This window comes from Rutidosis leptorrhynchoides, chromosome 4 (genome assembly GCF_046630445.1).
Source record: "Rutidosis leptorrhynchoides isolate AG116_Rl617_1_P2 chromosome 4, CSIRO_AGI_Rlap_v1, whole genome shotgun sequence".
Classification (NCBI taxonomy): domain Eukaryota; kingdom Viridiplantae; phylum Streptophyta; class Magnoliopsida; order Asterales; family Asteraceae; genus Rutidosis; species Rutidosis leptorrhynchoides.
This window is the reverse complement of record NC_092336.1, coordinates 127,888,521-127,902,329: the sequence shown is the minus strand read 5'-3', so window position 1 is coordinate 127,902,329 and position 13,809 is coordinate 127,888,521. Positions and strand designations below refer to the sequence as shown.

Sequence of the window (13,809 nt, the reverse complement as noted above, 5' to 3'; positions counted from 1 at the left end):
AGCCATGTTGTACGGATCAGAGTGTTGGCCAATGACGAAGGCCCAAGAGAGGAGGATGGAGGTGGCAGAAATGAGGATGCTTAGATGGACGTGTGGTAAGACCATGCTAGATATGATACCAAATGGAGTTTTTAGGGAGAAATTGGAAGTTGGGAACATCATCAACAAACTTAGGGAAGGACGACTTAGATGGTTTGGGCATGTTAGGAGGCGCCCACTTTTAGCCCCAGTTAGGAGAGTCGAGACCCTCGCCGTTGGCAGCGTAAGGAGAAGGGGTAGACCTAGACGTAGGAGGAGGATAGATTGAAGCTTGACATGAAAGAGCTCCTACTCACGGAGGACATGACTTCTGATAGGAGCCTGTGGAGGAGTAGAATTAGAATTATTGAGTAGGTTTTTTTTTTTTTCCATTGTGTTAGTTACTTTTATTATACAACTACATATATAACTATAACTAGATATTCAATAACCACACTATTTATACCCCTCTACATGGTTTATATGCCTTTGTATCTATGTATATGTTTTTAGGCTATATATATGTACCGATGTATATGTTTGTATCTATATATGTATCTATGTATCTAAGTGCATGTATTGGTGTATGTATGTTTGTCTGTCTTGTATCTGTACCTAGGTATATATATCTACGAATGTATCTATATGTATTTACGTTTAAGCATGAGTTTTTTTTTTTTTTTTTTTCATGCTCTCGTGTGGTATATATATATCGGTGTGTGTGTCTGTGTGGGTATATATATATATATATATATATATATATATATATATATATATATATATATATATATATATTTTGTTTGTCTGTATGTCTACCTGAAATTAAATGGTTATGTGCACTATTTTATTCATGCTCTTTGCCCTACTGTTGTGCATTACTGCTATATGTATCTCCTTTATGGTTACTGTGTATGGTTGCTTCCTGCTAGGCGCTCATTACTCGTACAGGTACGTATCATTTGCCCTCTCTATTTCGTTCTTATGAGCTCTTCGGGCCGGAGGTCCTTTAGGAACCAATCTCTTTTGCGCTAGAGTAGAGGGAGGGACGACCTTATCTAGGCGCGGGTTCTATACCCGCGGGTGGAGTAGTGACTTCCTTCTAATCTAGGGTACGAGGAATGATTGTCTACACTCAACTCCCCCATACCACACTTTCGTTGGATTGGGTATTGTTGTTGTTGTTTAAATATGAGTTTTTTTTCAAAGAAGCTAAAAAGCTCTGTGCTAAACTAGCCATAGTACTTTAAGATGTCCAGAAATTGCTTCACTTCTGTTCACCAAATTTTCATGTGTGTTTGGCATTTTAAGGGCACAATAAAGTTCAATATGTGAATCATTGAACATATGGTAATTGCTATACGTCCAATCCGGCATATGAGTTTCATAAAGATAACATATGTAGTCCTTTTTCAACTGTGTTTGGCATTTTAACGTTACATCGTGTTTGGCATTTTAACGTTACATCATGTAATTTTGGCTATTTTTCATATATCAAATAAACAAAGTATATACTTGCAAGCCTTTTGCTATCCTACGAGTTCCGACTTGTAGTATGATATTCAACGGCACTGTTATTAATCTTCAATCTCGTGAAGTTGAACTTATATTTTGATGAATTCACCATTCGGATAGAAATACACGACAAAAACAAGTTCTTGCTCAATTTTCAACCCACTTCATTTCACAACAAACAAAATTTTGAACAAATTTCAAGCCAAATATGACATTTAGCATATATCGGTTTCATACGAGCTTCCAATGAATATTGGAATTCGCTGGTGAACCTAGTTATTGACAATTGTTCTTTCCTATTACTCCGTGGTATTGACTTTACGGTCCAAGTCAATACAATTATAAAACCTGTCTCATAATTGAAAATTTTGACACCAAAAGTTCACCATCTGTATACTCTCCTATAAAATCGAGGTATTATAATTATCTAGGAAGTTTGAACTCCAAATATATAGGTTTTGAAGTTTGCGATAGTTTGAGGGCACAGGCCGCGAACCACCGGCCACAGTGGTGGAAATGACATTAGGGTAAGGTACACTATTTGTCTGGAGTTGATAATTTATAGGATTATTGTAAACTAAACTTATGTTTAAGATCAGGAGGCTAAATATCTAGACCAAAATCTTCCATCAACATAAATGTAAATATAACAGCACAAATACTTGATACGGTTACAAGTATCGACAAGAAACAATATCCAAAAAGAAAATACCAAGTTACCAACGTCATGAGCATCTATGGGAACCAACACATTTAAATCAACTAGAGACATGGCTTCACGGGCCAAGTAGCAAAGGTGCATCCTTCTTTTCAGGTTTATCATCATTGTTCGACGGCCGGTTCGAGCCTCTTAGTGGAGACTGAAACATTTTCGAAGCAACATCCGGTGGCGGTACGTCAACATCCTCACCAGGTAGAACCACAAGTCCCTTCTCTCTAAGGGAAGACGGTTCATTATAATGCGCGGCCCATAGTGAGTCTACAAGTTGTCTTTCATCCCTAATTGCAGGAAGATCTTCAGATGACATGATGCTGATGTTATTAATCCTTTCTTGAAGAACTTGTTTTAATTTCTCATCATCTCCGTGTGTGGTATTATCTGAATTTCCTGTTTTGTCCTTGGTAAGCTCGTAAAGACCCCTTAATGCACCTTCACGTACTTCTGGATCTTCACTTGTGACGAGGTGTGTCATGATGCGCGGAAAGCCAAGCTCGGTAACAGTGTTGCAGTCATTAGGGTTTTCTTGAATTAAATACTGTATCAAGTTTAGTGCTTTCCTACAATTCAAATCATACATTCAAAATTAGATGAGATACTGCAAATTATAAGTCATGAAACTTTAATAAAGGGGTATTTTTCTTTATGCATCTCGAAAGTGTTTATATACCAACACTCGGTAATCAAATATAATTAGCTACAATTATAAACGACGCTTGGAAGTGTGCTGTCTATTTTAAGTTGTAATAACATGATATATGACTGTGTGGCATATTAGATATTTTTTGAATTAAAAGATAACCAAACAAGACATTATAAAAATAGGTTGTGTCCTGTTATAAGTGGACTGCTGTTTACTTTCCACTTGATCTATTTCTGTAAAGCTCTTAATTCAATAAGTAAAATTGCTTGTTGTTTCTTTGCCATTTAATCTAATTGGTTTGTTTCTATGAGACATAGAATCAAACACCTCCTTCCCAAACAGAGGCATATGGAAACACGACTTAATACAGAATAAAAGTTAACAGTCCCATTAATGTGTCTCATATTGAGTTAAACAATAAAATATACAGCATATAATTACGTTCCGCCCTCGAATAATTTGTTTTGTTGCAGCAGATATGAAATCAATTTATCAAACCTAGCCACTAACTAATTAGTGTGCTTCAGATATTTTCCTGAATACAAATCTTATATTCCATTTCAAAAAAATTAGCATAAATTATACCAAAGTTATAAACAGATATATACCTCTGGAATCGGACGTTTTCAGAGCTTAGAGCATCTCTCAGGGCAGCATAGCCATTTGCAAGACGAAATGCTGCAATCCCTGGCTTGTTGTGCCTAATCAGAGCTGACATTGACAACCAAACAAGAGTATAAGTATGTTTATCGTACAACGTTTTCAACATTACGAGGCATGCCATAAATACGGGAGTACTTACAGGAGAGTGCACCAAGTGACTTGGTCCGAACGGTAACATCCTCATCAGAAACGAAATTAGAAAGCAAAGGTTCCATGCCATTTGCATCCATAACCAATTGCTGACTCTTTGGATTGTTTTGGACGATAGTACTAACAACCTCTGCAGCCTTGGCTCGTATATTAGCATTCGAGTTCTTCAAATAATTCAGCAGGGGAACCAACCCACCAATAGTATTAAGATCTACCAAAATAATAATAAAAACAATTAAATTTACAAGAAAATTACACAAAATTCAAGAATCGAACTTGAATATTAAGAACTTACCATTGGCATTATCGATAGACTCGACATGATCCTGAAGCTCATCCAACATATCTGCAACGAAACGTAGTATAACAAGCACCTTGATTAGTAAAGCAAAAGTAGCATGGGAAATAAAGATGCTGATGATATGATGAATATTGAATAATACCTTCAATATCTGTTGGTGTTACACCCTGTTCCTGCAAGATAATATCAGGGGTTTGCATAACAAGAGTTATTTCTTTCATACGCTTGATCACATCTATCGTTTGAGCTTGCATTGCTTCCATGAACCATTTTCGATCCTCCTCACTATATAAAAATAGCAAACATAAATAAATAATACTCGTATGATTCAGTATGCGTCACAAGCCAACGAAGTCACTTACATGACATTTATTTTACACTACTATTAACTAAATAACTACAATCCTAATAATAATTCCTACATATTTAAGAAAAAAAATCAGTTTTTTAGAATCAATGATATAGAAAACAAATGTTGAACAACTTGGCCAATCCTTAAATATGCTTAGAAATTTTAGCAGTCTGCAGTCATAACCTAAAGCAATCAAATATAAAGCAATCAAATATAGTAATACAATCTTGAAGAATCAAATGAAACAGCAGCATACATATATGATAAAAAGTTCAAATCAAATTTATTATATTATATTATATTATATTATGTTGCTTAAAGGTTAAAATTTCTGAAAATCGATTTTTTAGAAAATACAACTCAATGATATAACTTATAGGCTATTTTTGGGCATTCTACTTGATAACTTCAAATAAAAAACAAATCGATTTTTTTTAACAATTTGGCCAATCCTTAAAATATGCTTAAAAATTTAGCAGTCATAACCTAAAGCAATTAAACATGGTAATACAATCTTAAGGAATCAAATTAAACAGCAGCATACATATATGATAACTAAAACTTCAAATCAATATTATATTGCTTAAAGGCTAAAATTTATGGGCATAGATTCCATAAATATCAAATAACTGCAGAAATTAATTTTAAACGAATTAAATGAAATCATGAGAAAGCAATAATACCTTAAGTTTCTAGGGTTTCGAGTACCATCGGAATTAGCAATACTCCACTTGAGCAAACCGTCCCAGTTAGGTCCTTCTTTCGCCATTACTGTATGATTCTTTTCTTTCAGTCGATTAAAAAATTTAAATTTAAACCCTAAAAAATACAAGATGTGTTTAGTTTCTGTAAAATCAGCAGGAAGCTATATAAATAGCCAGACAAATATAAACAAAGGATAGGATGATACTCCGTGATCAATGATTTTAGGATGCCAATGGAAGCTTCATGATTGTAGTAGAATAAACGCGTCAAGGTTTCTATAGACCAGGAGTGGTATGATATAAGTCGGTCAGTTTATATTTTTAAATTAAAATTTTTAATGATTAAAATAAGTAATTTACTGAATTACGGAGTAAAACAATTAAATAAATAGATTTATTTTTATTCAAATTTAATATTAAATACAAATTTATTTATAAAGTATTTAACATAAATTTTAGAGAAAATTGTGTCGTTGATACCTGTGGTTTACATGAAATGAGTTGTTTGGTATTTGAACTTCGTTTTCGTGGTATTTGGTCCCTGTGGTTTACTAAATAGGTGTTGGTGGTCCTTGTTAGTAACAACCGTTAAAAAGATCCGTTAAGCCATGTGTCATACATGTGAGGGGTATTTCTGTCTTTTTATCCATCTTCTTTACCACTTCACATCTTTCATTCACTCAATCCATACCTAACACAAACCCTAACTTTTTTAACCTCTAAACAACATCATCGAATCAAAACGCAATTTAATTGATAAAAACAAATCAAAATCTACATTTAAAGCAAAATCAAACCCCAATTTCAATCACTCAAACATGATAGGTTTGATTTCTCGAGTTTCTGCAGATAAATAGAAACATACAAAATTAATGCGTTCTTGGCAATAATAGATGCTTTATAAACTGTTGTTTTGGCATGAGTAGCATAAGCTTCAGCTTTTGCTATTCTTAGTTCTTCCATCATTGTTGCTACTCTTGGTGATACTTCTTTTACTTTTACATATACAGTAATAATAAGGTTTACAAATCCTTTTAGGCAAAATATACATTTAAGTAATATTTTCATACATAGATTTTTGAGGTATGAAGATTACTTTGAGAGTGGAGCAAAGATGATTCACGTACTTATATCGGTCATTAATATATTTGATAAACGCATCGCCTGCAACAACTTCTATACATCTTACACCATAGGAGATTCCATGTTATGATATTATTATAAACCACGAATCTCATAAGTAATTAAGTAATATTTTAGGGTTTGTAGGCTATGGGATGCAGAGTCACCGTAGGAGAAGAGAGGCGTCATAAACTTTGGTGGAATAAGTTTTGGGGTTTCTACATCTAATGACAGTTCCATGTGTATGTTCATTTCACACGTAATATCTTAATTAGTGACTAATTACTCTGATTAATGAGAGAATTACACCTAAGATGCTACATAGACAGATTAATGTCAGGCTAACACGTCAGCACACATGCACGAGATATATTATACGTTATAGATAGATTATAGATATGGGTTAGTGCTGTAAAAGAAGGAAACGTGAAGTTTGACGTTTTTTAAATAGTAAATATAATACGAGTAATAAAATAAGATAATGTGCGATTTTTTAATTTGTTTTAGTTTTTAATGATAATAAATAAATAATAATGATAATAACATGAATTTTAAAATAATAATATTAATAATTAATAATAGATAATTATAAGTTATATAAATAATATATTGAGTCTCAATTATTTGAGTAAGTATGTAATGGTTGAGAGTGATTTAATTTTGAATTAGTCTTCGTGTAAAACTGTTGATAAGGCAGTTAGTATCGATGAGTAAGTATGTATGAGAGATGTCCAATACTTTATAGTGTATATGTATAAGTATGTATGTATAAATGTTAGTACATATGTAAATATCTATATTATATATGTATTTCAGATGATAAATAAATATGTATGTGCATAATAAAATGTAATTTATATCCGATTTACCATTTTTTTTCGTATAATCTATATTCATATTTGTATCAACTTATCATCGATTTAAATCATCGGTATTCATTTTTATCGATCGGATCGGATAAATATCGACGCTTTCTAAAGAAAAAGAGAAGACTTAATATTTATATTTATATTTTTATCTTTTAATTTATTAATTTATTTAATTTAAATTTAAACTAATAATTAAACCAATAAATAAATTAATTAATTAATTTAAAAGGTTTTAAAGCTAAAAAGCAAATATCAATTTCAATTCAATTTCAAGGGTTAAGCTATCATCAATCCGTGACATGATGAGCTACTGAATCATCATCATCCTTCATTCACACACAATGATTTTCACACGAATTTCACGTCATCTTTCTCGTTCCTCATCTCACTCTTCATTCAAACGAGTAATTTTCCATTTCCATCTTAATAATCAAATCATTTAACTTGTACAATAATAATGATAATCTTCATCTAAATTGGTGGTTTGATTTGCAGAATGTTCGAGGATCTCTTTTAGCTGAATCATCATCCACAAATGTTTGCATTGATGATGGACCTGGCCTCGTGAGGAGCTACTTGACCGCAATTATTAACCCTAAAATATGCGGTTATAACGATGCTAATTTTATTTCTAAAAATTTAGGGCTTCCAAGACTGTTTTGCAATGAAGCACCGAAGTTAGCAGTTTTGTTATTTAATTACTGAATTATACTTATAATTATAATTATAATAATTATTATAGGCAAATGATTTGTTTCATATGAAAGTTCTTACTGTTAAAAATAGGTTGTATCTGTGCGTGCTACATACTTATAATTCATATGTATTTTTGTAAGCTGTGGATATTAATAGTTAAAAATAAAAATGATGAAATGGATTTTGAGGTTTATCGTGTTGCGTTTGTGTAAGTTTGAAGACTGAATATTCTTGGAAATGGGACTGTGTAGATTACGAAAATTATTACCCGAATGAAAAGAAAGAGGTACCGAAAGGGGAAGATCGCAAATCGGGCTCTAAAGGTATGTGTACACATTATGATTTCAGCTTTAATGATTTCAGCCAACTGTTGCCTATCTATTTAGGAACATTATATTATGAACCATGGTGTAACATTTATTAGTATAATGTTTGTATTGTTGCTTTTTTCTTACTTTCTCCTTGTGTGTCCTATGATTAATAACATCCAATTATGTGGTACTAGGTGACTCGGGTAAGAATGATGATGGCGATAAGTTCAAGAAATATCAAAATATAATCTCACCTTTGCTATTTTTTGCTTTTGTGTTGTCAACAATATTTACGAATCCTCAGGAACAGAAACAGGTATTGTTTATTTTTATTTATTTTTTATTGTATATACGAATACGAATATTCTATATTCAATTGTTTTGCAGTGTTCATTATATTCTAAGGGGCTAATTGCTTGAAAATGTAACCAACATTGGTTTGATCTTGTTTGGTTTACCACATTTCTTTGCAAATGAAAGCCCCTAAATTTTATGAAAGTGATAAAAACTCAGACCTTTTAAAAGTTATCATGCTGAAGTTAGTAATCTAATCCATATCAATCTGTACTAGATTTAGGATACTTTATGTTGACATGTCATTCACGTGAATTAAAGCGTTAGATTTGTGTTCTCCCATTTTCAGATCAGTTTTCAGGAGTTTAAAAACAGGCTTCTAGAACCTGGTTTGGTGGACCATATTGTTGTCTCCAACAAATCGGTTGCTAAAGTGTACGTAAAGAGCTCATATTCTAATACAATCCAAAGCAATGATGAAAGTATCAAGAGTCCAAACATTGAAAATAGGGCTAGAGGAAATAATAGCCAGTACAAATACTATTTCAATATTGGAAGTGTTGATACATTTGAGGAGAAACTTGAGGAAGCTCAAGAGGCATTAGGAATAGATCCACATGATTACATCCCCGTAACGTATTCCGATGAAACGAATTGGGTTCTGGAATTAGTAAAGTTTGCTCCCACACTGTTGCTTTTAGGAACCTTATATTTCTTGGGCCGAAGAATGAATATCAATGTTGGCTCAGGTGGAAAAGGTGGCCGTGGAATCTTTAACATTGGAAAAGCACAAGTTACAAAATTGGATAAAAATTCCAAAAACAAGGTAATTAACTTTTGGTTAATATGTATATCAGGTGGCCGGCTTTTTTTTTTTATCTACCTAGAGAAAGACCATTAAAACTTCAATTCATGTCATGTGAAAAAGTCAATTTGGTTTTCAGTTTCATTGTAGTATTGAGGTTTTTTATCAAAAATTTCTAAAGTGTGATGGTTTTTATAGGGCGAAAATATTTGTCTGCCTGAAATAAACTAAAATAGAGTTGATGATGTTAATAATGGTGTTTGGATTTGATTATGCTGTTTAATTACGCAATAATCTGATAATCAGTTTTGTAAGTGTTTGGTAAATCAGATTACTTGATAAATTAACAACCGATTAGGAAGAAAAATAGGAGGTAAAGGAAAGGATCAGATAATCTAATAATCATGTTTTTCTACATTAAGAGGTGTGACCTGCTCTTCATTTTCACATTTTGAGTCTCTCAAATCACAATTAAATGGTTTTAAAGTTGAATTTGCCGAACACTATTAATTAGCTATTTATGATTTGAAAACGTTATAATCAAATAATTATCTTCTAATCACTAAGCCAAACACCCCCATATACCATCAACATTCTGTATTAATATCCACCAACTCCTTTTTTTTTTCTTTTCTTTTTTTGTAAATTTTTTTTTGATGATGATCAGGTATATTTTAAAGATGTAGCTGGGTGTGACGAGGCAAAGCAAGAAATCATGGAGTTTGTCCATTTTTTGAAAAACCCTAAAAAATACGAGGAGTTGGGAGCAAAAATCCCGAAAGGAGCTCTTCTTGTGGGCCCACCCGGGACAGGAAAAACGCTTCTTGCCAAAGCAACAGCAGGCGAATCAGAAGTACCTTTCTTATCCATATCCGGTTCCGATTTCATGGAAATGTTTGTTGGAGTAGGACCCGCAAGGGTCCGAAGCTTATTTCAAGAGGCAAGACAATGTGCACCAAGCATAATATTCATCGATGAGATCGATGCAATTGGGCGGGCCAGAGGCCGTGGTGGTTTTTCGGGTGGAAATGATGAGCGTGAGAGTACATTAAATCAGTTACTGGTAGAAATGGATGGATTTGGAACCACTTCTGGAGTTGTTGTACTTGCAGGTACAAATAGGCCCGATATTCTAGACAAAGCCTTGTTGAGGCCCGGTCGTTTTGACCGTCAAATTTCAATAGATAAACCTGATATTAAAGGCCGTGAGCAAATATTTACTATATATTTGAAGAAGTTGAAGCTTGATGAAAAGCCGTCGCATTATTCTCAGAGGCTTGCTGCACTGACACCTGGATTCGCTGGAGCTGATATTGCTAATGTTTGCAATGAAGCTGCTTTAATTGCTGCGAGGTGCGAGAGTGTTGTGATTACGATGGAACACTTTGAGGCAGCTATAGATAGGGTTATTGGAGGTTTGGAGAAGAAGAACAAGGTATGTAGTTCGAGTTGCCATTTTCTTTTCATTTACTTATAATATATAAACGTAATAAATAAATTGTTTTAACCAGGTTTAGTTTTATATTTATCTGGGAAATGAGTACAATTTAAATGTTAGCTAAGAATTGGTTTGAACAAAATGTCTCCAAAGTGTATTTTTAATTCTTAAAACCTCCCCAGCCATGTTTTCTAGAACTTAGATTAGTATTGAGACAATATTTTTCTTAAAATTATTTTATCGAAAAAGTAAACAACTTTCTAAAGAAAGTTATTGTGGACCAACACGTGCTATAAGAGTACCTGTTAAATACCTCTTACCCCCCTGCACAATCTGGATTTCGGCCTTTTTTACTTGAGTCATCCTGTTAATCTGTTTGATATTAGAAGAAATGTAACAGGTGTGATAATAATTTTGGGCCCCAATTACGGGGTACAGGTGCTGCCCCTTCCCCTGGGCCCCCACTATCTGGTGGCAGTTCCAGCATAGTCAAACAAGTGTGCACACCGCACTTGCGAACTTGTTATATAACGTATTTTAATTAATGATTTGGTTCCGAGTAATTCACATTACGCTAAAATTACCCACAAGACGTGTGGCATAGTAAATACATTCGTTGCACAAACTGCGCTGGAGTGATGATTAATAACTTCTTTGACAGGTTATTAGTAAATTGGAACGGAAGACTGTTGCATATCATGAATCAGGCCATGCTGTTGCGGGTTGGTTTTTGGAACATGCAGAACCATTGCTAAAAGTCACAATTGTTCCTCGAGGTACTGCTGCACTTGGTTTCGCACAGTATGTCCCTAATGAGAACCTATTGATGACCAAAGAGCAGCTTTTCGACATGACTTGCATGACACTCGGTGGCCGAGCAGCTGAGCAGGTAAACATAAAACCAATGCTTTTTAAATTTTCATAGTGTTAATGTAATTGTGATTACTGTGCAAGAACCAGTGTTGCAAACAGCGACCATCTCGGCCGACTAGTCGGTTTGGTGACTAGCTCGCCTCGTTTCGCTCAAAAATGCCTAATAGGCGGTCAACACTAAAAAGACAGGTCAAAGTCAGTCAGATTTAGGTCAAAATTATAATATTTTTATACTCAGATTTCGTGCCCTTTACGTATGTTTGAAATAACTACATTTGAAATATTTATGTCTGATATGTTTATGTGTAATATATATTTGTTTTAATATATATTACTAAAAGTTAACGCCCGACTCGACCCCGACTTGACCGACTAGTCATTTCGAAGTCTTGACCGACTTGTTTCCGTCTCGTGACTTTTCCAACCTTTGCAGGTTTTGATTGGAAAGATCTCAACTGGAGCACAGAACGACTTGGAAAAGGTGACGAAAATGACATATGCTCAAGTAGCAGTGTATGGTTTTAGTGAGAAAGTCGGTCTTCTGTCGTTTCCTCAAAATGACAATGCTTTTGAGATAACGAAGCCATACAGCAGCAAAACTTCTGCAATTATTGACAATGAAGTGAGAGAATGGGTTGCTAAAGCATACAAACGTACGTTGGAACTTATCGAGGAACATAAAGAGCAAGTAGCTCAGCTTGCAGAGCAGTTGCTTGAGAAGGAAGTGTTACATCAAGAAGACTTGGTCAGCATACTTGGTCAACGACCTTTTGAGTATAGCGAACCGACAAATTATGATAGGTTTAAGCAAGGATTTGTTGACAGTGATAACGATGGAAATGGTAGTGAGAAGGTATGATCACCCGCGTTTGTCTAACTTAGTGGATTATGGTATGCAGTTCAATTATAACAAAGATCGCGTTTGAAGTGATTTGTTTATTGTTCAATTTTGTAATTATCAATGTTATGTTGCAATACAAGTCTTTATGGAGATTAATGATGATGTTCACCTTTGAGCCTTCATTGACTAGTTAGTTATTTTACATTAACTGATGACAAATCTTATAATACTAAGTAGAGTTTTGACTTTTGTCCACCTTACTATTTGAAGATGTCCCATTGCAAACGTTCATTTTCTATTTCAACCAATCATAAGAGGTTATTCTGGATGGAGAAGATTTTTATTTGGTGGATAATGAAGTTAGTAGGATTTTTCAAAACTGTGTGAAAATAAAGAAGGTAGTACAAATTATACAAATTGTTTCAACATGTATATGATCTGCCTTCAAGTTTGATATTAATACCGACTGAGGATATTTCAAGCTCCTTTAAAGTCGGTTTGAATTGAACTTGTTTTAACAATGGCAATGGAAGTATGGAACTACAGGAAATTTAAGCGATAAGTGTATGAGGAAGCTCGAAAGGCATTAGGAATAGATCCTGATTACATTACCAAATTACTGGATCTGATATGAACATATTATCATGTCATGATATTCAGTCTGTTAATATCACCAATATGACAAATATGTGTCACTTATGGTAGCAGTGATTCATTCATCTTTTCATAATAAAATACTTTTTTTACAGATATTATATCAGGAAAAAAAATCATCTTTTTTCCTGAAAAATGAGGGTAAGTAGTAGTAGTTTGAAAATCAGGACAAACTTTTCCTTGTAAGAGAAAAGCTAATTGTTGGCCCTTTCTGTTTCTTATATATTTGGCATGTTCCAAAATTTTTGTTACATCTATTAAAAAATGTGTGAATTCTCTATTTTTAAATTGATCAGTATAGATTTATCATATGGAATACATGACATTCAACATGATCAAGCATATTTCCGCCTAGGGCTAGAAACATACTTGAGTGCAATAGAGGGGGTTTTATTAGATTCAGCGACGTTAGCCTCCGGTCCGGATACCGTGATAACCCTAGCCGAGATGATGATCTCGGGAGGGTGGCCAAGGGCTGACCGCCGGTCAATGGATGGTGCTCCGATTGGCGGCGAGGGAAAAACCCTAGAGAGAATTGTCTACCCTAAATGCTTAGATTACCCCTCTATTTATAAGAGGGAATTAGGGTTTAGGAGGAAGACTTGACCGCGGCCCATGGACCAAGTCCAATTACTCGGCCCGATGGGCTCCGCACATCATCAAGTCCCCCAAGTTCGGTGTGACATAGTAATGTCATATCGAAGTTACAAATATGCCACCGCAAATAACTCATCACATAACCCGCACCGACTACGAAGTCAAGCGCAACGCATAATGAATAATAATGTGATGACGCGATGTAATAATTCCGCACGCCATGCGGTCGTGCGATGAGTGAGAATCCT

At 34.2% G+C, this 13,809-nt stretch overlaps 2 protein-coding genes across 3 annotated transcripts; one reads left to right on the top strand and one right to left on the bottom strand.

Annotated features, from left to right (window-relative positions):
• Positions 1-2,138: 2,138 nt before the first annotated feature.
• LOC139845127 (hsp70 nucleotide exchange factor FES1-like) lies at positions 2,139-9,906 on the bottom strand. Of its 2 annotated transcripts, none has more exons than XM_071835354.1 (7): positions 9,900-9,906; positions 5,041-5,168; positions 4,148-4,290; positions 4,000-4,050; positions 3,694-3,915; positions 3,500-3,602; positions 2,139-2,808 (listed from the first exon to the last, which is right to left on the bottom strand). In XM_071835354.1, the coding sequence occupies exons 2-7, from the start codon at positions 5,124-5,126 to the stop codon at positions 2,307-2,309; spliced, it is 1,107 nt and encodes a 368-aa protein (XP_071691455.1). In that variant the 5' UTR covers positions 5,127-5,168; positions 9,900-9,906; the 3' UTR covers positions 2,139-2,306. The 2 variants fall into 2 exon arrangements, with proteins under 2 accessions (XP_071691455.1, XP_071691454.1); XM_071835353.1 differs by lacking the exon at positions 9,900-9,906 and adding an exon at positions 5,268-5,361 and having other exon boundaries at positions 5,041-5,176.
• LOC139845128 (ATP-dependent zinc metalloprotease FTSH 8, mitochondrial-like) lies at positions 7,330-12,561 on the top strand. Its single transcript, XM_071835355.1, has 8 exons — positions 7,330-7,456; positions 7,548-7,729; positions 7,962-8,071; positions 8,254-8,375; positions 8,703-9,179; positions 9,826-10,593; positions 11,258-11,485; positions 11,903-12,561. The coding sequence occupies exons 1-8, from the start codon at positions 7,394-7,396 to the stop codon at positions 12,326-12,328; spliced, it is 2,376 nt and encodes a 791-aa protein (XP_071691456.1). The 5' UTR covers positions 7,330-7,393; the 3' UTR covers positions 12,329-12,561.
• Positions 12,562-13,809: the final 1,248 nt, after the last annotated feature.